This window comes from Synchiropus splendidus, chromosome 18, assembly GCF_027744825.2.
Source record: "Synchiropus splendidus isolate RoL2022-P1 chromosome 18, RoL_Sspl_1.0, whole genome shotgun sequence".
Lineage (NCBI taxonomy): Eukaryota > Metazoa > Chordata > Actinopteri > Syngnathiformes > Callionymidae > Synchiropus > Synchiropus splendidus.
Window position 1 is genome coordinate 12,534,089 of NC_071351.1, and position 27,948 is coordinate 12,562,036.

The window sequence follows — 27,948 nt, forward strand, 5'->3', positions numbered from 1 at the left end:
ACTCTGAATTGGAGTCCCAGATGGGAAAGCAGTCAGGAAGACGCTCAGCTTGTGGAGCTGACGAGGAGAGCGAGGACAGCCCGGTGCCGCTGGAACTGTGGGAGGGAATGCCTTCTGTTACTTTTTACTTCCAGGTCACCTAGCATCACACCGAGGAGGCTGGAGATGGACACAGAGCCTCTTTTAACAAATCCCTGTGCCGTGTCCACCAGCCATCATTTCAGACCAAGGTGCGAAATAAAAGCCTCAAAGCTGCTTCAGTACATCCGGATCTGACTCACAAGAAAAATAAGGAGCAAAGTTTTGGTCGCTAAAATCAAGATGTTGACATCCCAAGATTAAAAATCTAAGTCTAGAATGAGAACTGAAAGTCACTGAAAATAATTTAGATGATTTATTAGAGGAGATAAAGTGAGATAAATAAACACCTTTTTTTTCCAGACAGCTTTTAATTCTATCAAGAGGCTCACGTTTCATTTGATTTAAACTGAATTCTTCTTCGATTCCTCACAGACTTCTCTGTTCCCTGGACAGTCCCGCTCTTTTGTCTGGCTCCCATCAGACAACTGAAGAATGTTTGAAGTTTCAAACAGAGTCTTTACGAGCTGTATTGAAATAATACGCACCTCAAGTCTCCACTGAGTCACCACCTCATTTTAATGATGGTTCACACTCACTGGCTGATTTCTCGTCTCACATTGGTACTACTTAACTAAGGTTATTAAATAGAGTTGCCTGTAGCAGAAGAACGTGTATATATATATATATATATATATGTGGCTGGGCGCACCCTTAGAGATAGGGTGAGGAGTTCGGTCATCCGGGAGGACCTTGGGGTGGAGCCGCTGCTCCTCCACATCGAGAGGAACCAGCTATTCCGGGCATGAGGAGACCCCAGGGAAGACCCAGGACGCTGGAGAGATTATGTCTCTGGTCTGGCATGGGAACGCCTTGGGGTCCATCGGGATGAGCTGGAGGAGGTTTGTGCAGACCGGAAAGTTTGGGCTTCCTTGCTCCGAATGCTGCCTCCGCGACCTGACTCTGAATAAGCGGTGGAAGAAGGAAGGAATATATATATATATATATATATATATATATATATGTAAAATACATTTAATTTTCTTATCCTGAATTGCACAAATCATTTATCTGACCACATCTATTGCATGCATCTCGTACTTACTTACGTACTTACATAATGGCAGGAGTGGCTTATTATTGCAAAATAAAGCAAATAAAACGAGGAGAAATGGTCCCTCACATCGGTCTCTCGTGTGCAGACTCCTCGCTGGGTACAATCTAAAGCCCTGGAGGAGGAAAAACGCTTTGGTGAATCAGGAATCAGGGAAGGGGGTCTTACATAACGAGTCATATAATGTCAATGAAAAGGGCCCATTTAAAGAAGCATGAATAACAAGCTTTAATGCGATTCATAGATGTGGAAGACTCGCAGCTCTTCATATTTCCAAACATTATTGTTGTTCACTTTGCGATCTGGGAATCACGTGATTCGTTTCAATGTCAATATTTCACGGCGATTCTGTTCTACTTCACATGTGCAATAAAACGCAGTCATTCTCATCCTTTCGCTGTGCCGACCTCTTTTTTCATGAATTATTTCTTATTGCGGCTCACTCCCACGGCCGCGGAGCGTCTTTGCGTGAACGCGCCTGTGTTCTCGGGGGCGCGCCGGAGTCATGCCTCAGCCGTCCTCCAGCCTCGCTAAATAGAGCATCGTATCTATGTTTTGACCCGATAATATCGCGTTTTCGGAAGGCTTGATCGAGTTTTCTCGCACCGTGGGGAAGATTTGTTGACTTCAAATCGGAGTGCTCGATGGTGTGACATCGCTCCAGCGGTCAATGAGACAAAGAGGACAAGAAGAATCAAGAGGAGTAGCCGTCAGCTGTGGTGATGTGGTTTCTCTGGGAACACCCATCGCTGGGCAGGTTACTTCTTTAACTTCCCTGCCGTCCAGTTCTGTGGACTAAGCTACTTTTCCAACCAGATTATCACAAAAGAACGGATACAAAACCCAAAGAGACCGACGTGAAGGTAAGAAACTCCTCACATTTTTTGTTTTTATTCAAGATAATTTGTCCAAACAGGTGGCGCCCTCTTCTACTATAACCGGTAAGAATGACTGGATTAAAGTCGCTTCACAGGTAAACCGACCTATTTCGATGCTTGCATTCAGTTTTTACGCTCGACTAGTTAGTGTTAAGATGGCCTCAATGAATCAGTGATGCTTATACAATAACAAGCTAAACGTATACTATTCAAACCTTTACTGACAAGCTTTTCACTGAACAGCATAATTTCATTTATATTCATACATAAAACACATTAAATATTAGTGACCATGGAACTAATTCACGCTGTACTTACTGCAGTTTCCTCTCTTAATGTTTGATCGAGTTTCAGCATCACATTTTTAAATGTACATTACATAGTAGTCCTCCTTGACATTCATATTCCCACTCAGGACACCATCCCAGGTGTCTTCCCGTCGGCGAATGAGTGATCACCCTCCTCTTCTGGTTCTCTACCTTTTTAAACCTTTACTCCAGGCTTATTAAACTTACTTTTACTCCTCTTTAAGAAGTCACTTCCAATATAGTGTTTACATGACACATAATACAGAAGCCAAAGAGCAGAACTTTGAATCCTTGTTTGAAAAGTTCTAGCATCTGAGGGTGGTTGGCAGATAAACTATAATGCTTATAAAAGGCAAACTAGTAGTCACACATCTTTATTACTGGTGGCATTGAAAAGATAATGATGAAAGGAATACTTGTAGCATATTTTAGGGCTTTACTAGTCTCTGTCAGTCTGCCTGATCTCCGTTTTTTTTTAAACCGCATGTGACATTTCAGCGGATTCCGTCCTTCCTTTGACCGTGTTAGCCTGTGTTTACACTCCCCCGCACCACGCCAACCAATATTCCTTTACAGCCTGTTAAGTTTGACAGCAGAAAAAACACCTGTTAAAGATTCACAATCAGATTTGGGATGCCATTATGTGGTGGAGTGTTTGCACGTGTCGTCTTGGAGAAAGCGTCTGCCATATGGTGAGCAGTGACCCACTCGTAGCTGGAGGAGGTTTGACTTGTACAGGAAGCGCCGCTGCGATTACACAATGGAAAATTCAACAACTTGGCCCGACACATGCTGCTTGAGTCGCCTCACTGTGGGACCTTGTTGCAATGTTTTAGTGTGTTGCTGAGGTCGCACCTGGTGTACACAGTATAAGCAGGTAATTTTTCTTCACCAGCTCCTTTTACTGAGCAGGAGTGTATGTTCGCAGCTGGCTGTACTGAAGGACCAGACTGAGTGAAGACTGTCCTCCTGAGCTGCCTCAAGAGATGCTTCCGCTGCACACAGTGGACGCCGTTTTCTTCTGACACATCCTGACTGAGACAATTCTCAACCTGCTGTCAAGAGCTGGCTCCACCAGCAAAACCTGCTGATGAAGCTGCTTTCATTCAAGCCTCATTGATGAGTGAGGATTTTGGCCTGTAATGAAGAGGATACATTTTGACCCCCTCTCTTAATAATGCTGCTTAAGCCGACACTCATCGTGAGACCTTTCAGTAATGACCAAACCGTATTAACATCTCCTTTATACATATGAAGGCGTCTGTTTTGATCCCTAAAACTTGAGTCTTTTGATGCAGTGAGGCTGAATATCACCACTTCAAAAACAGCACAATATTTTTCTGGAATAGAGTAGATTTGTCGGTCATGAATCTGGAATTCAAACTCGCATTTCCTCCCTTATGTGAAAGGTGTGGATGAAATGGCTGGAAAGAGTGTTTTCATAACTTTGTTTTCTGGTGTCATCTCACGTAACAGGATACTCTTCCACTAACATGAGCTGAGGGGGGTCCCTCAGCTGCGGTAATGCGAGCTGTCCCCTTCTCTGTGAGCTTATTCATTGTGGAAAAACACTCAAGACGACTTGATTTGAAAGCCCTTTTAAGCTCATTTAAGAATGTCGTGGGTCATGAATTATGCATAAATATCCTTGTTTGTTGTTGTGTCGCTCCACCTTCAAATAATATTTAGGGCCATGATCAAGTTGGTCAACTTAATTTGCAACACCAGCTTTTTACTGTTAGTAGATACATTATAAAAAGCTCTCCTTCAATTGATTTCTCTGATCCTTTGTTGCTCAAATAATCGGTTACAGGTTGCTGGCTACACAGTGGCCTGTCAAAGTTAGTGCCGTGTTTAAGAAGCCGCTTTCTTCCCCTTTTCTGCTTAATTACTTCTCAAGTGTGGTGCAGTTGCTATGCAACAGTTGCATGCAGTTGATTCCACTGCAGAGAAGAAGCATGTGGAGATCAATATTGGCATACCACAAGTTGAGATGGCTGAAGGGTGACCTGAACGTTTTTTGTGAAGAAATGTTTTAATGAATAGTCTCAACTCTGTTCATTCATTCTTTTATCCACTAGCTCGGTGTGTCTAGGTGTGTCGGTCCCCAACCCCCGGGCTGGGGGCCGTTACCGGTCCATGGATCAATTGGTACTGGGCCGCACAAGAAATAATTTGTTATTTCCTTTTTGTGTATGATGTGAGTGTGAAGGATCTTTTGAAAAATGACCATATTCTCTCGGTTAAGCCTTGGTCACTTAAGAGCCAAAATTTAACCCACATGCTCCCAAAATGAGTAGGAAACAGACGTTTCTATGCGAAGGGGAAAAGCTTCAGTGAAGAGACAGAAGAGCCTACGACTTCCAAGATGAAGTTTTTAACAAACAATACCAGGAGTCGTACTTGAAATATGGATTTATCGCGGTCCAGCATCACTCCCAGATAGGACCGTCTTGTTGCAGAGAAACTCCCATCGATTTAACAATATTGTGAGTTAAAATTTTCATGCACTTTATATTCGATATTGTGGTGTATCTATATGCAATTTTGAAGGCACGTTTAAACGTTACCATAGCAACCAGAGTCAGAGAGCGTATGGGCACTGGTCGAGAGGAGTGAGTCTTAGTGGGCGCACAAACATGCAAAGGCCTTATATGACAGGTCAAAGTGGCAACTTCATGCCCCCCAGGCCACGTTCCAATTGTCCGCAATGATAAAAAGGTTGGGGACCACTGCAGTAGATTATTAGTCATTCCTCATCTAGCCCAGGAGAACGTACTTCAACTTAGTAAAGCGGTGTGTCAGTGTGGAGCAACATCCATGCTCACTTTCCTACGTCATATACTGGAAGTCAGTGAGGGGTAACTCTGGGGATGCTGCCTGAAGGGGTCGAGTATTTGCCTTTCTGACAGCTCCAGGCATGACATGCTGGCCACACACCCATGAATCATACCTGTCAGGGAAGCTTGGAGAAGCCACCTACTACTGTACTAGCTGATTTATTAGACCGAATATATATGGGCCACCTCTAGAATGTGGGGTTTCTCCCCTTGCTGCAAACTTCAGCTCATTGGCGTGGCTTGGCTTTTTTCACCAAGAGAGCCTGGGCCTAGAAAGTTTCTGCCTGAGTTCACCAAGTCCTTCAAAAGAGGATGTTGCATCTTCATTCATCAGAGTTCTCATTCCATGCCGTCCTTTAAACACAGTTCTGACTGATACACAGTGCACATCCTGTCCTGGCCCTGGGTCACATTTTCCATCCAGAAATAGCAGAACTTCTGAAACACTGCATGTTCTCTTGTTATTGGTGACCTCTGTGCTCAGGCTTCACTCCTCACTTGACTCCTGTTCCTTTTGCAATTCACATAAACTATAGACCCTCTGTTTAATTCTACATTTCAGATTTCTGCATTTTATTTCAGCCTTCCAGTACACCAGGTGGCGCTATGATACGACCCATGGCAGGAGAGGCAGCCTTTTTAAAGAATTTCCATGTTTGATTGACAGCTATCTTAATGTGCACACTTTTATTAGATTTCATGATATTACTTTTTGGCTGGTTGCCATGACATGAAAACTCATTTCATACCTCAAATGGAATCTAGTCGGTCAAGCCTGTGGGCAAAATCGATTAGAACATGACATGTATATATTCTATTAAATGAGCATTTTCATTTGCTGAATATTTGATTGTCAAGATGATTCCTCCTGTTCACACCTCAGTGAGCCAGGCGGTTAACATCCAATATCCTGACATATTCAAGAGCGAGTCTCTTTCGTGTGCTTGTAATTGTCACAGCTGATTTGCTCTGTGTGGAGGACACGTTCGGCTCAGTGGTCCTGCGGGCAGCCGGGGAGTGAGCAGTTAGTAGGAGCCATCAGTCAAGTGTTTCAGGGACTGGACTGATGCGATTATTTCAATGCTGTCATTGACTTACCAGGTGTTTTTTTTTTTAGTGACGATTATTCCGCAGGCTCAGAACATTTGCTCCTCCGACACTCTGTGGGATGGATGAAGACAGTGTGTCCCATTTAGGCGTTTGTGTCAGTTCCCAGCCTTACACCCGCCAAAGTGTGCACATGTGACTGTGGGTCCCGCGGGAATGAAGCAGGTTTGCAAATGTTTGCCTGACTGAGAAATGGGATGAACTGAGTCTTGCGCATTTAGTTTTGGTCATTTTCAAGTGATAGAGGCAACAAATTTAAACGGATGGAAATGTAGGGAGGACATTTTGATGACATGAAATTGTCTCTGGTGGAAACACTTGGTGTTCAGTGTGTAGTGGAAAGGATGAACTCTCAAGGTCTGCAGCTCATTTTACTGCTGTTCACTATGACCTGTCACGCTGTGTTGATTTTTACAATAAATAATCTGTCGCAGCTCTCTGTTTGGACGTTTGGAGTACTTGTCCACGGCGAACTGAGTCTGATGCAGTACTAGTGTGTGATGCGGCTGATATATTTTTTTTCAGTTCACATTCAACAGATCTCAACCACCTGGTGATTCCTGCATCAAAGCTTCGACTCCCTTTACAGCTCAGCCTGAGGTCTGTTTAAAAAAAAAAAAGCCTGGTGACAATTGAGAATAAGAAAGACCAACGCAGACGTGTTCCTCCTTCAGATCTGTCTGGTTCCCAGTCGCTTCAATCCCTCCGTCCGTGCATTCATATCCAGAAATCTGAGTTGATGCCTGCTGCTCGTTTGTCCTTTTGAAGGAACTTCATTTGTGCGTTTCTCGGGAGAGCGCTTTGTTTGATGTCTCCGCTCGAGGGAGTACAGTGTGTCTCTGAGCATGTTTGTTATATTAGCCGGGCCTCGGATCGGTACCGAACCCCTAATTTCTGCCATTATCTGAAGGTGTAGCACGCAGCTGGACGTTGCTCCATCTCAGACAGCACGGAACACTTTGTACAGGATTTATTTAAATGACCTTGTCGCCTTTCTTTTAAGCTCATTTCACCCATGCTCGCATTTCCACTTTGACCAGTCGTCGCCCAAGTTCGGAAAGGGAGTGTGGATGAACTTTAGAAGAAGTCGCTGTGACCCTGACAAAGCACTTCAAAAACAGTTTATATAATTCTGAGTTGATCGAGGGTATTTTTAGATCGATATTTTCCTTCAACTGACCCCCTGTCCTTAGCTTTGAGATTTGGGTCAATGAGGTAATGAGTTAAATGCAGAGGCAGAGACTCTCCCCAGACACCTCCGCCAGCTTTCCTTTGGGAAAAAGTCCTTGATGTGTTCCCAGGCCAACAGAATGAGAGGCTTCATATCGCCGGGCGCTGCCCTCTCAACTGATTCAATGGACCTCCTGCAGCTTTATGAACATGTATAGGACTTTTTTCCTTGTAAAATTTACCCAAAACTGCAGGCATTTTTTAAACTAATGCTGGCTTAGTCTCTCATTCTCTCTCCATTCAACAACCACCTGGAGATTTCTCCATCAAAGCTTTGGATCTTTTTACATTTCAGCCCGAAGCAAAAAAGGACCCGAGTATTAGAACACTGCAGACACGTTATCCCATCAAACAAATCCAGCAGGCTCAGCTGGATCTCCGGGCCTGTATTATTAATGGAACTCAGGCTTGATGCTCTTTTGAAAAAATATATTTTTGCCGTTTGTTGACTTTATATTGTAATTTACAAAAGTGCAGAGAGCTGTGGATGCCGGGGAATTTTTCAGTTTTAACAGTTTGGGCGGCAATAATCATGTTTGCGTCAGTATTTATGACCTCTTCTCACTAAATTTATCAGGACTTGAATGCCTGTTCTTGATGTAATGCGGCAATTATCAGCGGAGCAAAGTGTGAAAGTGGTCTATTAATGTGAGTGAGAGCAGAACGGCGGTGACGTGGGTCTTGTCTTTTCCTGTGTCCCCTCTCAGGGGTCTTGCCCTCAGCACATGAGTGTTTGGACAAGCAAAAGACTGGAAATGGATGTGACAACAGGCCCCAGCTGTGCGCAGCGTTTTGTTAAAAGGCGTTGTGGATTCTCCCACTGAGGAGTTTCGGGAATGAAACTGACAAATCTGGGAGTAATTATCGTGATCATTTCTTGCGTGTTTTACAAGGCATCGCATTTTAATTTCCTGTAAAAGACGGGGTGAAGCGCCCTGGCTTTTTTTTAATCCTAAATGCATTCTTGTTTTAGTTGTCTTGTGTGAGACCCACATAATGAAGGCCTACTGTGTCTGCGTCTGGCTGATCACTGTTCTCGCTGAACCACATGAAATAGATGACTTTCTGTGTGGAGGGTAACACAATTTAGTGATTAGCATAATTGGTTCGCAGGGGTGAGGGATTATGCCTGATGGAGGATTATTAATGCGTTTTGCTGAGCAATATTTTTTCATTACATCATGTTCCTGTCTGGTCCTGAAGCCTTTTCTTTTTCCGCTCCAGGTGATTGAGTCTGTCTGCTCCTGCTGGCCTCAGAAGATCATGTGCTTCTCCTCCTGTGGTGGTCTCATGGAGAGTGTGTGCCCACCCAGGTAGGATGCCAGCCTCGCTCAACACCCGGCATCCCCTCCTGCCCAACACCATCTCCTTCTTCTCCTCACCTGTGATCGCCGACGGTTCCCCACGACCCCCCAGGCTCTGCAGTGTTCCGCTCCAACATGGTGGATGAGCTGACCACCATGAAGTATGACGTTATCAATGCCAACACGCTGGCTTGGCTGGTCTGTTCCGGTGTGTCCATCCTGGCCAATACGTGGAGCATTCTCAGCGTCAGCGCCAAGCAGAAGAAGTGGAAGCCGCTGGAGTTCCTCATCTGCACGCTGGCGGGGACGCACATCCTCAACATGGCCATCCCCATCACCATGTACTGTGTCATCACGCTGCGCCGGCAGCACTCCAACTATGAGTGGAACGAAGGACTGTGCAAGGTGTTTGTCTCCACCTTCTACACCCTCACTCTGGTCACCTGCTTCTCCGTCACCTCGCTCTCTTATCACCGCATGTGGATGGTGCGCTGGCCTGTCAACTACAGGTAGGAAACGGATTACTATGAGCTCCTACTTTTTTCTCTCCAACAATTTCCAGTTTTCATCCTCATCACATCATGCCCATAAAGTCATCGCCATTTTATTAACCTTGAAACATTTAGAGTGCTTTTATTTAAAAAAAAACTATGCATGATTCTTACAGAAAGATTTGTTTGTTGGATCAGTCTCGATCCTGGAGTCCGTTTTTCAAACTAGTTTGGAAGTGATCTTCATGCATTTTAAGTTGGGTACGCAGAAATCACTGGCGCCTTGTAGACGGGAACGTTGCGCTCAATAGTCTGTAATTTACAATAGTATGTTTCTTTTAATTTAATTGCCACATTTTTTTACCCATCATTATTGGCCTACATTTATTTTGTCTGCTTTACATCAAAGGGTGCAATGAACTCCATCAAACAGCAGGTGGCAGTAGTGTCACAGTGCTCCTACGACACACACAGGTGGCACAAAGAACACGATTCCCCTCTCACTTTTACTGACATCTGTTATGGCGTTATTCTGTGATTGGCAGAGGCCAAGATGATTTCGGGAGAGTTCTTGGGGGATTTCCCTCCACACGGGTGGGAACTCAGCTCAAATTTATTCTGCTGTCAAAGTGTTTACTCGTGTCATGGCGAGGGAGTCTCTTGATCAGGGGAAGTTGCTCCTGCTGACATGTGCTGGTTGTGTTATTTTGGGAAACACCATGATGAAGCCACTGAGCATTTGCCAGCTTCACACGGCTTCTGACAACATGCCACGTCGAGAAGTAGCACTGAATAAATGAAGATGAGATATAGGCCATGCAGGCAGACGACTCCATGGTGCAGGGTGAACGCAGAACATCAGCGTCGCCCTGGTGGAAGCTTTGGCAGATAAGAAGATGCCTCGTATGCATATTTTTGGAGTCAGTTTTGATAACAAAGTGGAAGGATCACGCTCTCCATTCATCTTTCATTTAAAGTGCCTCATATTTGAGATATCATGGTCGTCTTGTCTTTGTGGTGAACACACGCAGAAAGCCTGAATTATGAATTCCAGCCTTGTACTTGAGCAGCTGCTCCCATCGGCTGACTCTCACTCTCTCATGAGGTTTTCTTCTGCAGCCATCTCTGGCTATGTTAATAGATTGGAGCAGCTCTGTGATGCAATCGTATGTACTCCGGGCATATTCAGGGAGGGCTGGCGTTATTACTCACAACGACAGCAAGACCTACTTCGTGTGCACGGCTTATGCTGCCCTTTCTAAAGGCGTCCAAGTGGCTTCATTGCACTCTGACCTCAGTTCCTAAGAACATGTCTTACCCAGATTTTTGACTGAACGTTGTTTAACCCTAGAAACTTACATGGTAAGGAGCTCCGGTATTTTGCTGACACAGCGACCTGTAGTTGGCAAACAAAGGTGTTTTGGAAATCAGTAAAACCCAGCTTAAATTTAATGTTGTGTACTATGTACGGGATGCAGTTTTGTAAGCTTTGAAAAGTGCTTCTGCCTGAGGACACAAACACACTCAAGAAAATTGCTTGACTGTAACAATTACAGTCGGAGGGTGGGGGGTGAGAGGAAATAGAAATCTCGCCAAAAAAAGAGACCCAGATGACAAATAGACCAAAGAAGAGATAAACAGTGCGTCTTTCCCATAAGGGAGATATTGATTTCCTTTCCGTGCCTTCGTTTATCAAAATGATTCAGACGAGCGTCCGTCGTCTCTGAATGTATCTTTCAGCTCTTTGGTTTTCTGCCTGCTGTTGGAGTTCTCGCCGCCCAATTTCCCTTCTGCATTTCTTTAGAAAGCTGTGACTGACTTTGAATGCACTTTTAAAATGAGCCTGTGCTGTCCGTAAACATGTTGGTCCACGGTGTCTCATGGAGTGTGTTTTCATGGTAGAAATGAATGAAGCTTCATGGCATTTCTTTTGCTTGTGATATACCGTATGAAAGCAAATCTTTTTCCAGTGTTCCATCATTCTTCTTCCTCCAGGTTGAGTAACACTAAGAAACAAGCGGTCCACACTGTGATGGGGATCTGGATGGTGTCCTTCATCCTGTCCACGCTTCCAGCCGTGGGCTGGCACGACACCATCGACCGCTTCTACACCTCTGACTGCCGATTCATTGTGACGGAGATTGGCCTGGGCTTCGGCGTTTGCTTCCTGCTCCTGATCGGTGGCAGCGTAACCATGGGCGTCATCTGTATCGGTATCGCCCTTTTCCAGACCTTCTCCATCCAGGCGGGCCACAAAGCAGACAAAAACAAATTCAATGTCCCCACCATCGTGGTTGAGGACGCCCAAGGGAAGCGCAGATCCTCGATCGATGGGTCAGAACCTCTCAAGACCTCGCTGCAGATCACGTACTTGATCAGTGGGATTGTTCTCATCTATGACTTCCTGACCGGTTTCCCCATTCTGGTGAGTGAACTGCAGCCACTTCTGTCTTGCTTTTAATTGGTTAATGTGAGCGCAATATCAGGTGACAGCTGGATGGTCTCTTCAAAAGCTCTCTCAGGAGACCAAACTATTCCCCATCTCTAAATTCTTAATGAAACCTCCTTGTCAGGCGACATTGTCTGCCATTTCAGAAACATTTGTTCCCATTTACCAAGAGCATTTTCAAGTAAGCTCCTCAAATTGGACTTGAAAGTGACAGTGTCTGCTTCACTCTGGGCTTCAGCCTTGACCTTAACCCCAGCATGGAAAGACAAACAATTACAATAATAAATTATGTGACTTCTTCCTTTCAAATTTTCTGCTTTAGTTTTGTGAAGAACCATGTCTCGCTGGATGTGCACTTACAGTATCATCTCAGGGTTGGACTTGGCACTGTGTATCTTACTGTGTATCCTGTTGGCATACTGTGCTGATTTATTATTTACATGAACTTAAATGTTTCCACTCGTCTGTGCTTGTAAGTAGGTCAACTTTGTGTTTGATGGGGTGTGTGTGTGTATAGCAGCTGAGTCATGAGACAGTGATCAGCTTGTGTTAAGATAAGATGAAATAGGATAAAACTTTATTTGGGACACCAAAAATAATCACAATTGGAACTTCATGAATAGAACCCCAAGTCTGTAAACACAATTATCTACAACAATTCTCCTATCATTGTGGCATCTGTTCTTTGTCTCATCCTGTTTTGCTGTGTTGCTTTAATGACTCCACTGGTCTCATTTTTTGTTCTTGTCTCACATGTTTTGTGTTGTTGCGTCCTCTGATGCTATCTGCGTCGCCTTGTCTGGTCTGACTTACCCTGTCTCTTCTTCCATCAGTGTGTCATGATGATCTATATAATCTTCAAAAAACAAAAGTTTAGCAGTCGTGTCTCACAAGTAGCAGCCCATTTGTTTACGTTTCAAAGTGCATTTTTAAGATGTTGTCTGTGGTGCCCGGTTGAAAGTGGATCGCCTCTGATGTGAAACGCAGTAAGCCATTTCCGCTCGCTGCACAGGTGGTGAGTTTTGCCAGTCTCAAGTTCGACCGCTCCTACAACTGGATGGTGTTGTGTGTGCTGTGGTGCTCCATCGCTCAGTCCATCCTGCTGCCCATGTTCCTCTGGGCATGTGACCGCTACCGAGCTGACATTCGCATGGTGTGGGAGAAGTGTGTGGCCATTATGTCCAATGATGACGTGGATGAGGGTAAGACACCCGACTGCTTCCCTTCCTCCCCCTCTTCCCTGTTCCTCCAACTTCCTCTATGAATGTAAACGCTTCGTCTTTTGTCACCAAACAACTCATCAAAAAGTGTGATGATCACACCTCACATTAATTAAAAATATAAATCTAATGCTTCTAAAAGATAGTTTTTCCTTTGTGTGTTCAGGTATGAGTTGAAATCCGAGCTCTGACATTTTAATATGCATTTATAGTCCTGCATTTGTTGCAGTTTAGACAGGATTTGGTGCTGTTTTTCAACAATGGTTGTATGTAGAGAGAAAATGAGGGAATAAGACAGCGAATACGTCACCAAATTTTTACATATAAGGGTCAAAAATAAAGTTATTGCCTGCGACATAATTTGAATCTTTAATTGTAGCTGCAGTGATGGTTGCGCGGACAGGGAACTGACTATGGTGCTGAAACAAGAGCGCATGGTTGATGTAACAATATTAACACAGAGACGCCCACAAGGTAGATCAAACTATTGATCGGGGGTGGGCAATTCAATTTCCTTTGGGGCCACATCATATGCGGCGACTGTCATGAGGAGCCGCCAAGCCTTAAGATAGATAGGACGAAGACAAAGGGCCTTGCTATGATGGATAAAAATGAATAAATACCGAGTTACCAGCACAAAAAAGTACATTTTTAATGGCAGTACATCTATAAAGCTATATGATTGCATTTTATGTACATCATAAATAAAGCTTTCTCAATATAAAGGTAGTTATTAGACACATTTCGACACAATCTAATAACCACTTTTACAGAAGGCAGCACTTAAACACTGGACGGTTTTTATGTCAGGCACTACTGCAAATGGATTTACATTACGTGTCTTGTAACGCTGCATGAACCTCAATAATCGTGACCCTGACACGCAAGTTTTCATGATGATATGACTCATTATCAAACATACCATGATGGTGGCTCTGGTTTGTGGTGAGACAGTGAGCCCCAGGTGCTGGGAGAGTTCTAGTTAAAGTAAAAAAGTTTCATGCTGTCATCTTTTGCAGGATGTGGTAAAGGACCTTGTGCTTCTTTATGTGCTAAAGAAACAAGTGCTCAGTGACACAAATACACCATGAATATTAACAGCAGACTACTAGAAGGATTGCTTGTTGTAATTAAAAAAAAAGAGCTCTGGTGTTTTATCTATCAAAGGTGAGTGAAGATGAAACTGATTTTTGGGCCGCAGCAAAGAAAAACCTTCTGTATATAAACTGCTTTTGATCTTCTCTCTTTGACACCCTCCCTGATAATTGCATGTTGTCCGGCAGGAGCCTTAGAGCAGCTCAGGGTCCATGTTGTGTGTGATAATTAACACTGCCAGTTCTCTGCTTCTCTTCCAGAGGGCTTGCCATGTATAAGTCATCTCAGTTGTATGTATGAGGATTGTTTCCTGCTCTTTTCCAAAGCTACTGACTTGCATGCCACGCTGCTTGTGCAAAAAGCTGCTGCCATCTTTTCATTCTTGACACACATTTTACATCCATCTCCAACTGGATAGAACATGGAAGCAGCAATTTGGAAAGCGTTCTGCTGGTTGAACTAGCGACTGACATCTTTGTGTACGGATCCCTGAACAGACTCAAGAAATCAGAGAACAATTGAACGTGTCTCTCTTTATCTATTCGTCTGTTTGTCTGTCTGTCTTGTGTAGTGAGTCCGATGCTCTCTAATCCTGACGCTCGTGCTTTTCTGCGCTTTGCAGAAAACAGCCAAGATGGAGGAATTCATGCCGACTTAATATATGACAGACCATATGACTATAGCTCGGCGCCTGAAATCGTGACCATAGACCATAATGCCAAGTTTGAGTTCTCAACCTTAGAAAGGGGGATCCCGCAAGGGTATTCATTGAGGGAACAACAGGAAGATAAAATGCAGTATTTGCAGGTATCTTTTTTTCCATTGATTTTTCATTCCTTTGATCTGATCGATTGAATTATTTTGAATGACATGTGCATGGTGAAATGGTAGCATCCTGCTTGAATCCGACCTATTCTTTCCTCCCAAATACATATGTATTTTTGTGCAGTTTTAGTTGATAAACTCAAGTGTTCGTCATAGGCAGCCGCAGCAACACATTCCTTAGTTTGGTAAGACGTTTTCAGAAGGTCCAGGAAACTCGAAACATCTGCTCATGTTCAAAAGCATTGTGTCCGTTGGATCCAGCATCCATCCCTCAGATCCAGCACTAATGCTCCTCTACAGCCTGCATCTCCACCAGTGCTTGTTCCAGCAGCCTTCTAGGGCAACTGCACAACCTCGCAATTCTACCTAAATATCTCAATTTGAATTAGCTGCTCTCCAGTTGCTGACATTGACCTGGAAGACTGTGGTGATGATACGTAGTAACCTTCCTCAACCTGACCTCTGTGTCAACTTGAAATCAACAGCCTGCAGCCCAAACAGTATGTTTTTGACCTTCAAACAAAAAAAGTAGCCAAAATGTACATACGATTTTCTCGATACTTTGACACAGAGATGTATACAGTAGCTGTCACCTCATCAAACTGTGTGTGTTGTTGCTGTGTCCATCGTCACATGGCAGTCCATCCACTGTGTGTAAAGGATCTGTTGTTGGTTTGGTGATACAGAAGCGACTTGACAACTGGATGTGTAGGAATCTCATTATCACAAATTCTACATGATTGTGTGTTGGTCTGCATATCATTCAATATTTAATATTTAATGACCTCATTTTAATGTCACTTGTCTATTAATATTTTCAATTGTGATACTATTGCAGTAAATTTGTCTCAACTAAATTCAATGCCTAGTTGATAATTTATCCATTTAATATTTATTTTTTTCTGAATATTAAATAAGCGAATGATACCTGAATCTTGTGGAATTTCCTCGAGCAGACTGAAGCCCCTCTGGCTGTCCCCATCCCTTCAGTCCTCCTGTCTCTATCCTGTCTCTCCTCCAACCATGTCCCTCCGTCCTCTGCTGCCCTCTGCTGCTCACATCTAACACACTCAATGCTACTGTATCGTCTGCTGTCTTATGTCTGTGAACTCACTATAAGCCAGCGCAGGGGGGCAGGCTGATATCAATCTTGTGACTCTTGACGTCACGCTGACAAACCCTCTCTCTCTTGCATAGATGTCAGAACAGAATGGAATGTGAGTATAACATTTAGGAAACTACCTCCTTTACATCTAAATAAAATGCTGCGGCGGTGTATGAGGGCTGTGGGAAGTTGTATACAAGTTCCAAAATCCTCATGTTTAAAACAGAAATCGGGTGAAGGGGGACTTAAGAGTTTAAAACGCAAATGCTTCATAACATTATACATCTACACTGACTTAATTTTGAAGAACATTATGCATCATTTTAGAGCATGAAATCCAGTAATATTTTCTCAGATTCATTTCCAAAGGTGCATGAGTGTACGCTTCTTTGTGTTTTAATCTCTAAAATCAACCCCTTACACTTTTGATTCTTCTTTTTAAGCTATTCCTTTACCGGCCCTTATACGCCGTCTTTATCAAAATAAATTGTTTCTTGTCTACTGATATAAAGAGGCCGACCAAGATACACTTTTAAACAATTCATTTATTTATATTTTTGTTTCTCTTCTTGCCTTTTGAAGATTTTTGCAACAGATTTGAGTGGTTTTCTGTCCCTACTATACAATACTCTGCTACAGTAACAATGTTACCAATCCCTCCCTTATTGTGAATGGTGTTTGGTGATTTAGAAAGCCATGCAATTCCAGAGTGACTGGTTTGGTTTGTGTGTTTCGGCCAGGTGCCCCCTACAAGAAGATACTCCCACGACGAAACCGACATGTGGACCAGCGACCGGATCCCCTCCTACCTCCACAGGTGGGGTTCCAGCGAGGACATGATAGTGAGTGCCCACTGCAGCTCCACCTTGCCGCGCCACGAGAGGCGCAGGAGCAGCCTGGTGTCCTACCACGAGGAGAGCCACCACCACCATCACCCTCACCGTAAGCGTCGGCGCTCTGAGGACAGCTCGCATTCTCTCCGGCACCTGCCGCGCGTCGTGTGCAGCAACGAGCGCTACGAGGACGAACTGCGATGCTTCAGTCGTGAGGAGGTGATCAACTTTATAGATGAGACGCCGCTTCCGAGCCCCAGGAAAAGCCCGCGGCGAGCATCCACCATCTCACTTATCCCTAATGTGTACGAGCATCACGCTATTCTCCTCCCTCACTTTGCGCTCACAGACTTTGAGCATGAGCCACAAGCACTCAGGCGACTTTCTGACTGCAAAAGAGGCAGCAGTCGGGGAAACTCCCCTGAAACCTCACCCAAGCCGGACAGACCCGGTTCTGGGAGGAAACACACCGTAGCTTCCACTTCTGGAAGAGGATCTCGTGAGCGCCTGCGTGATGGCAAACCAGCTGAAGTCTCCTCGGCTGGACGCAGCCAGAGATCTCCTGGACACTCGTCTTGTAAGTCCAAGAGAGCCGGCTCGGGGGACGGTGCTTGTAGTGACTGGGGACATCAGAAGCACCTGTGTAAAGGCGAGAGCAAAGGAAGCACAAACAGTTTTGGAAGCACACCGTCAGCATCCTCCTCGGGGTACATCACCTTTCGCTCTGACTCTGTGGGCTCCACCACCTGAGCTGATCTTCAGACTTGCAGTCTATTTCAGTTCCTAGAACAGCACTAGGAGACACTCCTGACCACTGGTGTCTGGTTCACTGGTGCCCACCTCACTCTGAGCTGGAGCTGCAGTCAGGTGGGCAGATTGGGTCGAAAGGTGACTGAATTTCTTGTGAAAAGGTTTGTTACTCACAGAAACGTACACGGTTTTTTTTAGGCGCTGTGAACATTTACACCATAGTTTTGCTGTTCGATGTTGTTTTCCATTGAATAATTTGAATTGATTGATTATTTTTTTATTAGTAACGCAAAGTTTCTTTCAGCCCCAAACGTTTATTTGTACAGAGATAATATGTTTTATCCCATCCCATATCAAAGTCACAGCACATTACAAAATTGTTTTCTATTTTTAATACCTTGTAGAACTGCTTTATCAACATTGTAAGTCACAGCACATGTTCAAATACCCTCTTAATTCCAAACCTAATACATTACAGTGTGAGACATGATGTGAGGACCCTATGTTTTTAAGAACCTGCTCTAAAACCAGATGGAAATGTCATGTAGTGTATATAATTAATGTTTTTTTAATATGGTTTGTGTTTCCTGTATGGATCAGGTTTTTGTTTTGAGGATTCCTTCCAGTACTTTGTATATTAATGAGAGGAGAGCAGCGATAACCTACACTGGCAGAGAGTGGCCCCGGGGACTGATTCGGTCTGCACAATGCAGAAATATTGTGTGTAAAATTGGCTGTCCAGTTTGATGGTTGTTCAAGTCAAAAAAACCCAAAAAGGTTATGCCCCAGTGACCCCTGCCTCATGGGTAATGTTCCAATGTGAGAGTGTAGATGAGGACCTCGGTCAAATAAGCATCCTTCACAAGCTCCGAAATCATTTCCTCCAGGACCCCGATGAGTTGTTCCTTCCTCCAATAGAACGCGGTTTACGCATGGATGCAAATGGTCATATCTTATACTCAGGCAATCAAGCCATGCAAGATTTTAGCTCCATGTTTTGGAGCTGAAATTAATTCTGAATGTTAAAAAATCAGCACAATATCGCTCTTTGGCTTGAAAGGCTGTTCTCTGTATCTTTCTGTCTTGGCATCAACAATGAAAAAGAACAAATTTTCTTTCCAAAAACAACCACTTGATGGGCAATTATTTGTTTTTTCTCGATGCATCTTGAAAGAACATTATTTAGTCCATTGATCTATTTCGTAAATTTTGGCATGTGGATGACTTCACTTCTCAACCAGGAGGTGGCGCTGTTAAACATGCAACGATGCAAATATGGATCATCTCAGCTGTCATTTGAGAGATTCCTGTCACCTGCACTGTATGCATTTAATATGTTTGTTTTCTTCTTTAATAAACATCTGAAAAGACAAAATTGGTTTGTTCAATGTTTCATTTTTCTGTAAAGTCAACTTTCTTCAATTGCGCAAATGAAGTGCATCATAGAGGGATTCATGTGTTATTCATAAAAATAAGAAAGTTGGATTTGCTTCTACGTTCGTCGTTCGGTGAATATACTCTATTTATAGTAGTCCTTCTGCCATCACCAGGTGTAAGCAGAGTGGCGCAGCGGAAGCGTGCTGGGCCCATAACCCAGAGGTCGATGGATCGAAACCATCCTCTGCTACAGTGGCACCTTTTTATCGAAAGCGTTCAATGGTGTCTCGTTTGTTTTGTTTTCCTTTGTGACGTATCCGATTTACAGTTGCTAACAGTAGCCATTCCCTTATCTAGCATCATATTGATCGCAATTGGAAACGGAACGTGAGATAGATTTATTTTATGGCAGTAATGGAGGAGTTGACCGAGGATTATGTTTGGATGACATTTATTTTCCTGTTTAATATTTTAAAAACTTACAACGTCACATAACAAAGATTTCTTTGTTGTATATTTCCATCAGTGGTTATGTAACACAAATTAGCTATGTACTTACTGAGATAAATTTGTATTTATTTTATGAATTAAATTACGTCAGTGGAGGCAAATTGTTGGCGGAAGCTGTTGTGTTACCCCGGAAGTTACCCCAAACCATTGCAACACGTTTTATCTTCCGGAGTGTCAGGCTAGCTCTGTGCGTTTCAGGTATGTTTTAGCATTTCGGCTTCCCGCCTGTTATTGTTTTTGTTCGCAGTCTCATCCTCTTAAAGGCGTTGTATCGTTTCAAGCCGTTAGTCCACGACGTTAATGCCATTCCCATGAGGTCGTTTTGCTTAATGAATTCACGCTGCACAAACAAAGTAGTTTTTTAAATTTTGCTAACTTTAGCCAGCGGTGCTAGCCGGCTATCGTGGTAGCGTGTAAAAACAATCTTCAGCAAGCACGAATTAACACTGGCCGTTTTACACATCAACCGTCAAACTGCAATAAGAGAACCACACTTAAGACTTGATTTTGAGATCGCAGCATTTCAGCTCCACGGCCGCAACTCAAGCAGGTTGATGCGATCTAGATTAGTGGGAAACTATAACGCTGGATGATAAAAATGCTTATAATGCTTATATTCATTCTTTATCAAATATGGCCGTTTGGGGTTCGAACTGTATGTCCTCGCCGTGTGTTTATTTGTCATCAGTTGGTTTCCATCATGACCTCTAAACGTCACAAAATTGTTTTAGTGATTTCTCACCTTTTTTCAGTTTTCTAGCGTATTTAACTGTGACCGTTACTGGGAACAGCATCTCTCGTGTGAAAGCCCCTGAAGCCCTGAGTTATAAGTATGTGTTTCAAATATATAATAATAATCCGAACTCATTTTTGCTCGAAAGAAGTTATGCGAGACAAACAGCCTCTTGGGCTATTCACTTTGTGTGCTGACTGGTTACCTTTCCCAACAGAACAATCACTGTTGTACTAAGAAAGCAGTAAGGCTACAGCTACTACTGGACAACACCATCCAAGCAGACCCAGGCTTGGGTGCTAGATCTGAGACTGTCACCAGTTAGATAAAATTGAGTAAGCCCATCAGAAACAAATATTTTGTTTAAATGTTTAAGATTTCATTCCCAGTTGTTACTAACACTAGACAGCTTGGTACTGCACTTTGAAAGTCTCCAATGGAGCCAACTGTTATGAATATTTCCGTCGGTTTCCCGTCTTTGTTAACTGTGTTTCCCTCCCTTTCTTGAAGGCGGAGCAGAGTGGATGCTGATGGGGGACGAAAAAGAGACTTGGAAAGTTAAAACACTTGACGAGATACTTCAGGAGAAAAAGCGCCGACGAGAATTACAAGAGAAGTCAGAGCCCAAGCGCCTTAAGAATGTAACCGACTTCACTATGAAATTGTTATGTTTGTTTCTGGCTCATGTAATTAGTTGTGATTTTTTTTTTTTTTTTAATCTGCCGCAGAACTCCCAGGCCCGTAATTCACAGGCGGATGATCGTAAAGCCAAACGAGATACTCCGGAGGAAGGAGAACTTCAGGAACAAAGGATGGAAATAACAATTCGTAACTCCCCATATACACGGGAAGACTCGACAGAAGACAGGTATTTAGTGTTTTGCTGTCATCATGTAAACTTCTAAAACAGAGAAATGATGTACGTCTGAATGAAAAATTTTACAATGTTTTAAACACATTTATTTAGGGGAGAGGAAGATGACTCTTTAGCAATAAAGCCTCCACAGCAAGTAGCCAGGAAAGAGAAGTCTCATCACAGAAAGGAGGAAAAGAGAAAAGACAAAAGACGGCATCGCAGTCATTCAACCGAAGGAGGTCTGTAGATATCAACACGACGGATATGAGTGTGTCTTACGTCATTGTCAGTGATGCATCTGTGCTTTCTTAGGGGGTAAGCACGTTCGCGTCAAAGACAAAGACAGAGAAAGCGAACGCAGGAAACGGCAATGGGAAGAAGACAAAGCTCGGCGAGATTGGGAGAGGCAGAAACGAAGAGAGCAGGCCAGGCAGCACTCACGCAGAGAGAGGTGACTGAGATCATGTTCTAAGCATTGTTTAAAAATGTTACGTTTGATTGAAATTCAATGCATGATGTTTGACTATTGATGATAATTGTCATGATTGTCCATGGTTGGAGGAATAAAGGCTTTCCAATGGAATTGTATTGCCACTGAAATAACTGTTTTTGTCTCAACCTGCTAAACTGTAAATACCACAAACAATGACAAGACTGGGCTTCTGGTTGTCCGGACAGACCCCGACTGGACTCTCCTGGGTTTTTTTTGGACCATAGGGATCGACTGGAACAGCTGGAACGCCAACGTGAGCGGGACCGAAAAATGCGGGAACAACAGAAAGAGCAGCGAGAGATGAAGGATCGTGAGCGGAGGGCTGAGGAGCGCCGTAAGGATAGAGAAGATCGAAGGGATGGTTAGTGGACTTTTGGCCTCGGTCACTGGATAGGCATCTTGTCAAGAAGTTTCATGTAGTCCACCAGTAATGATGCCTGTCTTTCTCATAGTACCGTCTCACCATCGAATGTTACCAGACGATTACGAATCCAAACAAAGTCACCGCAGTCGCAGCCCTCCCCGGGCTCCTCGCGAAAGACCTGAGTCCAATGACTCTCGGAAAACTGCGGGTGAGTTCTGTGATATTTTGATGTCACTGTTAAAATGTTTGATGCTAAAACCTGTCTATTCATCATTTGTAGCACCAAAGGAGGAGAAGCCAGACATCAAAGACCTCCTTGCTGACCTGCAGGACATCAGTGACAGTGAGAGGAAGACTACCTCTGCTGAATCTTCAATGGGTGTGTCATCATATCTCCTTTTAAATAACAAAATTTCATCATTAAAATTGTTTCAATTGTCTTAATCAGGATCGGGCTCAGAAGAAGGTGAGGGTGAGGGTGAAGGTGAAGGTGAAGAGGAGGAAGAGGAAGAAGAGGAGGAGGAGGAGGAGGAAGAAGAGTCCAGCAGCCAGAGTCAGGGCGAAGAGGAAGAAGAGTCTGGCTCCGAATCAGGCGCATCTGAGCACAGTGCTGGTAAACAAATGGGTGTCCATTTTTATGTCCTTTATTTACTTACACAATACCCTATTGTGCTCGATTGCAGAGGACGTCAGTGAGGATGATCAGTCTGAAGAAGAATTTGAAGAAGAAAGAGAAAACGGGAATCATGTAGCCGCATGTAAGTGCATTTCTTTGTGACTTTTCATTTTTTAAGTATACTTTAATGGAAGACTTGATTTAAAAAGCTCATTCTGATTCCCCTAAGTGCCTGAGTCTCGTTTTGACCATGACTCAGAAGAGAGTGGTGAAGACATGGAGGATGAGGAAGAGGATGATACTGGCGATAACGACCCGACACCGCAGTCCCAGACACACTCTCGATCCCCCACTCCTGAAGAAAACTACGTCCCAGACTCGCCTCCAATGTCCCCAGTGGAGCTGAAGAAGGAGCTGCCCAAATATCTGCCTGCGTTACAGGTAACAGCCATTCATTCTATTTTTTTTCTCGATTCACATCATATCTGATGGACTGTTTGCACCCAGGGTTGTAGAAGTGTGGAGGAATTTCAGTGTCTGAACAGAATAGAGGAAGGAACGTATGGTGTGGTTTACAGAGCCAAGGACAAAAAGACAGGTACGCGGTATCACTGATTTCAGCTGGAATTAGAGTGGTCGTTCAGTCAAGACCCTGTTTGCAGATGAGATTGTGGCGTTGAAAAGACTGAAGATGGAAAAAGAGAAAGAGGGATTCCCCATCACTTCTTTAAGAGAAATTAATACTATCCTGAAAGCACAACATCCAAACATCGTCACAGTGCGGGTGAGTCTCTTCCCAAAAATGTGCATTTTAAATAAACCTGTTGAGTCACTGAAGGTTCCTCTCGCTGTAGGAAATTGTAGTGGGGAGCAACATGGACAAGATCTACATTGTGATGAACTACGTCGAACATGACTTGAAGAGTCTGATGGAAACAATGAAACAGCCTTTCCTGCCAGGTAAGATCTGTCTCGAGCCAGATCCTTGGGTCTCTTGGAAACATTCTTTGAATAGTTCACTGGTCCTGCACTGCTCATGACTTTTGTTTTCATGAGCTGTTTTTATGGTTTTCAGGTGAAGTTAAGACTCTAATGATTCAGCTGCTTCGAGGTGTCAGACATCTACATGATAACTGGATTCTACACAGAGATCTGAAGACGTCCAACCTGCTGCTCAGTCACAAGGGAATCCTGAAGGTATTGTGTTTGATTTAATAAATTACTTTTGGTTAATATTGGAATTTAAAGTCTATAAATGCAATAAATATATGTGATCTGTTGATCATTCTACTTTGTAATTTCTGTTGTCTGGTTTTCAAAGATTATAATGTTTGCTCTAGTTATTCTGCGATAGCTGTTTTTATGTACCAGACAAACTATAAAATGCCTATCAAAGCACTGCTCTCGCCAGAAATACGACTCAACAGACTTGTGATTTCAGCACCAGGCGTAACAGGCCTTGACTATAATAAGCATATTATCTGGCTGCACTTGAGCACCAGAGTGAGACCACAAAGCTGCTCGCCGTTTTTGTTTGGCTTTTAAGAGGCAATAATTCTGAAATTTATTTTTAAGTCACTTGGGGTTTCTAGAGTAGCATTGCAGTCAGATTCAATTCATTTTACTTAGTTTAAGATTGTTTTTGTAAGTTGTAAACCAATGGTTGATCGATTTGCTTTAGATCGGAGACTTTGGTTTAGCCCGGGAGTATGGTTCCCCGCTGAAGCCCTACACCCCCGTAGTGGTGACACTGTGGTACCGATCACCAGAACTGTTGCTGGGAGCCAAGGTAAGAGCCAAATTCCTACTTATCCCCCCGCACGGCAGAGAAATGTGACCTTAAGAGGAAACTACAAATAGTATTTCCATGTATCGGAGGATTGCATCACCTCTGTGCTTTAACCAATTTTCCTAAGAAAACGATCTGTCAAGCACTTGGCTCACAGGAAACCGGATACCACAGAAACACAATTTAAGTTTTACACCATATGATTTTGGTAGCCGTCATAACATATCCACTTTCACACACCAGACAGATGAGTGGAGGAACGTGCCAGGCAGACTGTCTACTCCCGCTCTGTGCACTGCCACTGTGTTTGCTCTTCTCTCCACAGGAGTACTCCACAGCTGTGGACATGTGGTCAGTGGGCTGCATATTTGGCGAACTCCTCACCCAGAAGCCACTTTTCCCTGGAAAATCTGAAATCGACCAAATTAACAAGATATTCAAGGTAGAAGCATTGATTCCCTCCGACCATAAAAAAAGCCCATGCTCTTGTGTTAAAGGCCTGTAAATCTTCTAAGCGTGCCATCTGTCAGAAGTAGACCACAGTCCAGTTTAATAATGCCCACAGGGTGGAGCTGCAGCTGAACGTCTGCCCAGGTGAAGTTCCAGTTTCACTGGAGCAACCACCCAGTTGCCTGACTCAGTAAAGCTGCTGGAATCACAGCTGGCCTTATTAGTCTGATGTCATTCAGAGCTCTCAAGTCCTATTACAGACAAATTAAAATGTTGAAATGTACTTAGCTATGGTGTTCTGCCACAAGTCTGCGGCTGATGAATGCTCTCCCTGCACCAGTAGCGCCATATGTCTGCTGACTTGTTTGTCTTGCCTGTAGGATTTGGGGTCACCCAGTGAAAAGATCTGGCCTGGATACAACGAGCTGCCCGCCGTGAAGAAGATGACTTTCACAGAGTATCCCTACAACAACCTGAGAAAGCGCTTTGGTGCTCTGCTGTCAGACCAAGGCTTCGACCTGATGAACAAGTAAGAACCGTTTCTCACTGTGCTTCATTGAAAGCCCTGTTTACATACAAACATTTGGGTAACAAATGGGGGCATCGACAAAGTTGATTTACTCAATGGATTGATCTGACTTGTTCAGCCGTATTCCAGTGCATGCACCCTCATATTTCCCAGAGAGTATTCTTGCATTGCTTCTGTAAAGGTCTTCACTTGACAAACTTTCACTGTGTATAATGAATCCAGCTGCAACAACACATCCACTGTTCCAGCTCCGCTGACATGCGGCAGTCAAAAGACAGCAGTTGCTGTGAGACTAGAGGCAGTCAGTAAACCCTTCCTCAGACTGAGCTGCTGTTCAAGTCGTTGTTTGACATGTAGACATTACAGAGCAGTTCGGAATATCACGCATGTATGCGTAAAAATCCAAGGGTGGGGGGGTTATGTCGCATATTTACGTCCCTGAATGCTACACTGTTCGGCAATACATGAACTGAATTGTATAAAACCGTATAATTGTGTGTCGTCCAGATTCCTCACTTTCTGTCCCAGCAAGAGGATTTTGTCGGATGACGGCCTGAAGCACGAGTACTTCCGTGAGACGCCCTTGCCCATTGACCCGTCCATGTTCCCCACCTGGCCAGCCAAGAGCGAGCAGCAGAGGGTGAAGAGAGGCACCAGTCCCCGTCCCCCAGAGGGAGGCCTGGGCTACAGTCAACTGGTAAGGACATTAGTCTCCAGTTTCTCCATTACACACAGTTACCAGGCTTTCCAATCGTCATCTTGTGTTAAATAGATTACAGCCCGACGCTTTGTTTCTGCGTGTTTCCTCCTTGTGTTTTCCATGATGAGCACCTTTTCATTTCTAATGTATTCAGCAGCACTCCGTCCCACCCTGCAGGCATTTTTTAAGGGGGATGTTGAGTATTGATCTTGGTGGTCTGACCAACAAAATGTACAGAAGTACCATATTTCTGCGATCAAAAGGTGCATCGTATTATAAGGCGCAGTCTCAGTTAAGGGTTCTATTCATGTATTTAACACATACATAAGGTGCACCGGATTATAAGGCGCAGGCATGGTGAAACATATCATGAAAACATGTATACTGGTGTGTGTTTGTCTGTCCTGTGATCAGTGATCCATTGCTCGAGTCGATCTTGTTTCTGCGGAAACTCTTGGTTTCCAGCTTCCTCCACTTGCGAACCTCTTGTGGCTGCTCGATTCCCATGTTCCTCCGCGTAGCTGATACCTTGCAGTTTAAACTGTGCTTCGTAGGCGTGTCTCTTCGCAAGTGCCTTTTACAGTCAGTTGTTTTTGCATGATGCAGATACAGATACTATATACCTGCATCACACTGTGATACTTGGCTCTAAGACCATCTTTGTCTTCTGTCTCCAGGGGGACGATGACCTCAAAGACACAGGCTTCCACCTTACAACCAGTAACCAGGGTGCATCTGCTGTCGGACCTGGATTCAGCCTCAAATTCTGAGCCTGCTTTTCAAGCCAGGAAAGAGATGGTCGATCAAGACTGTGGAGTTTACTCCATCTGAAACATCAGAACTGCTACCACTCAGTCAGGACTGTCTCACAGCACGGCCAGTGGTTTCAACTCATTTCTGGCTTGCACCATCCTTATAAAGCATGTCTTCACTGTAAATGGCGCAGCATTTATCTTCATGTTTGAAAGGTTATTTGTCATTTATTCCTCCAATATGATGAGCGAGGTCCTGGATGAGTAAGTGGCTGGTATTTCCTGGCTGCTGCAGCTACTGTGTACTGTGTTGGTTTTGGGAATTCTCCCGGGATCGTCAGCCCATGACAGAGGACGATGTTTTTTTAGGAATAAAGTTTGTAATTCAGTATTGTCTGCAGTTTTCCTTCATTAATAAACTGTCACAGGCAAGCAAACGCAAGTGCAGTCTAGCAGAGGAGAAAAAATGAAGGGAAGTCTCCCCTTCTTTACGTCGTCCAACTCTGATGTCATTCGCCGCGCTGCACACTTTGTCTCTGGACTTTGTTCTCTCAAGCAAATCGAGGCCCCAGGCTCAGCCTCCTGCTTCTTCATGGCTCTTGAAATAAACCAATAAATTCTTTGATTCTGAGCCGATGAAAATAAACAGTACAGTTTACTTTCCTGGAAGAAACGTGCGACTTTCGCTGGAACACACATCCCCTCCTCCACTTCAGGCCGGAGCACATGGAAATGTTCATCCATCTTTTTTATCTGTTCTCTGCCCCCTATGGTTCTCGTGTGTGGATTGTTACACCTGATGTGCTGAGTCCACTTGGATGGTGAACTCCTGGTGGAAATCGTTGAATCTGGAAGCAGACTGCTGGCATTACTGCGAGGCTAGTAAAGTAAACTAGACGTCTGAGGCGTTCCAGATGCAGGGTTAAGGTCCAAGTTCTTCCAGAAGCTGCAGACAACTGCTTGGTTTCGTTGGTGTGTGAATAACTGAAAAGAATCCACTACTCCCAAGTGATTCTAAAAAGATGCTCATGTTCATTGTTTATTTGGTCTTGTTCTGGAATGGAGCACGACATTGCTTTAGCTGTTACTTTACATAAATGTACGTTTTCAGGAAGAGATACAAATTATCTATTTTTAATTGGTCTACTTCAG

The 27,948-nt window shown here is 43.9% G+C and overlaps 2 protein-coding genes and 1 non-coding gene across 7 annotated transcripts; all 3 read left to right on the forward strand.

Annotated features, from left to right (window-relative positions):
* Window positions 1-1,683: 1,683 nt before the first annotated feature.
* LOC128749997 (probable G-protein coupled receptor 153) lies at window positions 1,684-18,992 on the forward strand. Of its 4 annotated transcripts, XM_053850066.1 has the most exons (7): window positions 1,684-2,055; window positions 8,780-9,368; window positions 11,346-11,775; window positions 12,812-13,001; window positions 14,375-14,404; window positions 16,137-16,156; window positions 16,785-18,992. In XM_053850066.1, exons 2-7 carry the CDS (start codon window positions 8,995-8,997, stop codon window positions 17,625-17,627), a joined length of 1,887 nt encoding a protein of 628 aa, XP_053706041.1. In that variant the 5' UTR covers window positions 1,684-2,055; window positions 8,780-8,994; the 3' UTR covers window positions 17,628-18,992. The 4 variants fall into 4 exon arrangements, with proteins under 4 accessions (XP_053706041.1, XP_053706040.1, XP_053706042.1 ...); XM_053850065.1 differs by lacking the exons at window positions 14,375-14,404; window positions 16,137-16,156 and adding an exon at window positions 14,737-14,921; XM_053850067.1 differs by lacking the exon at window positions 14,375-14,404.
* A 190-nt stretch (window positions 18,993-19,182) lies between these two features.
* Window positions 19,183-19,254, forward strand: trnam-cau (transfer RNA methionine (anticodon CAU)). Its single transcript has one exon. It is a non-coding gene; the product is annotated as a tRNA-Met (tRNA).
* A 521-nt stretch (window positions 19,255-19,775) lies between these two features.
* On the forward strand, window positions 19,776-27,927 carry cdk11b (cyclin-dependent kinase 11B). Of its 2 annotated transcripts, XM_053849919.1 has the most exons (21): window positions 19,783-20,344; window positions 20,465-20,582; window positions 20,758-20,888; window positions 20,976-21,115; window positions 21,215-21,342; window positions 21,416-21,554; window positions 21,782-21,957; window positions 22,049-22,168; window positions 22,241-22,339; window positions 22,409-22,573; window positions 22,644-22,718; window positions 22,806-23,017; window positions 23,084-23,174; window positions 23,239-23,360; window positions 23,431-23,536; window positions 23,652-23,773; window positions 24,258-24,365; window positions 24,691-24,807; window positions 25,196-25,344; window positions 25,852-26,041; window positions 26,722-27,925. In XM_053849919.1, the coding sequence occupies exons 3-21, from the start codon at window positions 20,772-20,774 to the stop codon at window positions 26,812-26,814; spliced, it is 2,469 nt and encodes an 822-aa protein (XP_053705894.1). In that variant the 5' UTR covers window positions 19,783-20,344; window positions 20,465-20,582; window positions 20,758-20,771; the 3' UTR covers window positions 26,815-27,925. The 2 variants fall into 2 exon arrangements, with proteins under 2 accessions (XP_053705893.1, XP_053705894.1); XM_053849918.1 differs by having other exon boundaries at window positions 19,776-20,344; window positions 21,821-21,957; window positions 22,049-22,339; window positions 26,722-27,927.
* Window positions 27,928-27,948: the final 21 nt, after the last annotated feature.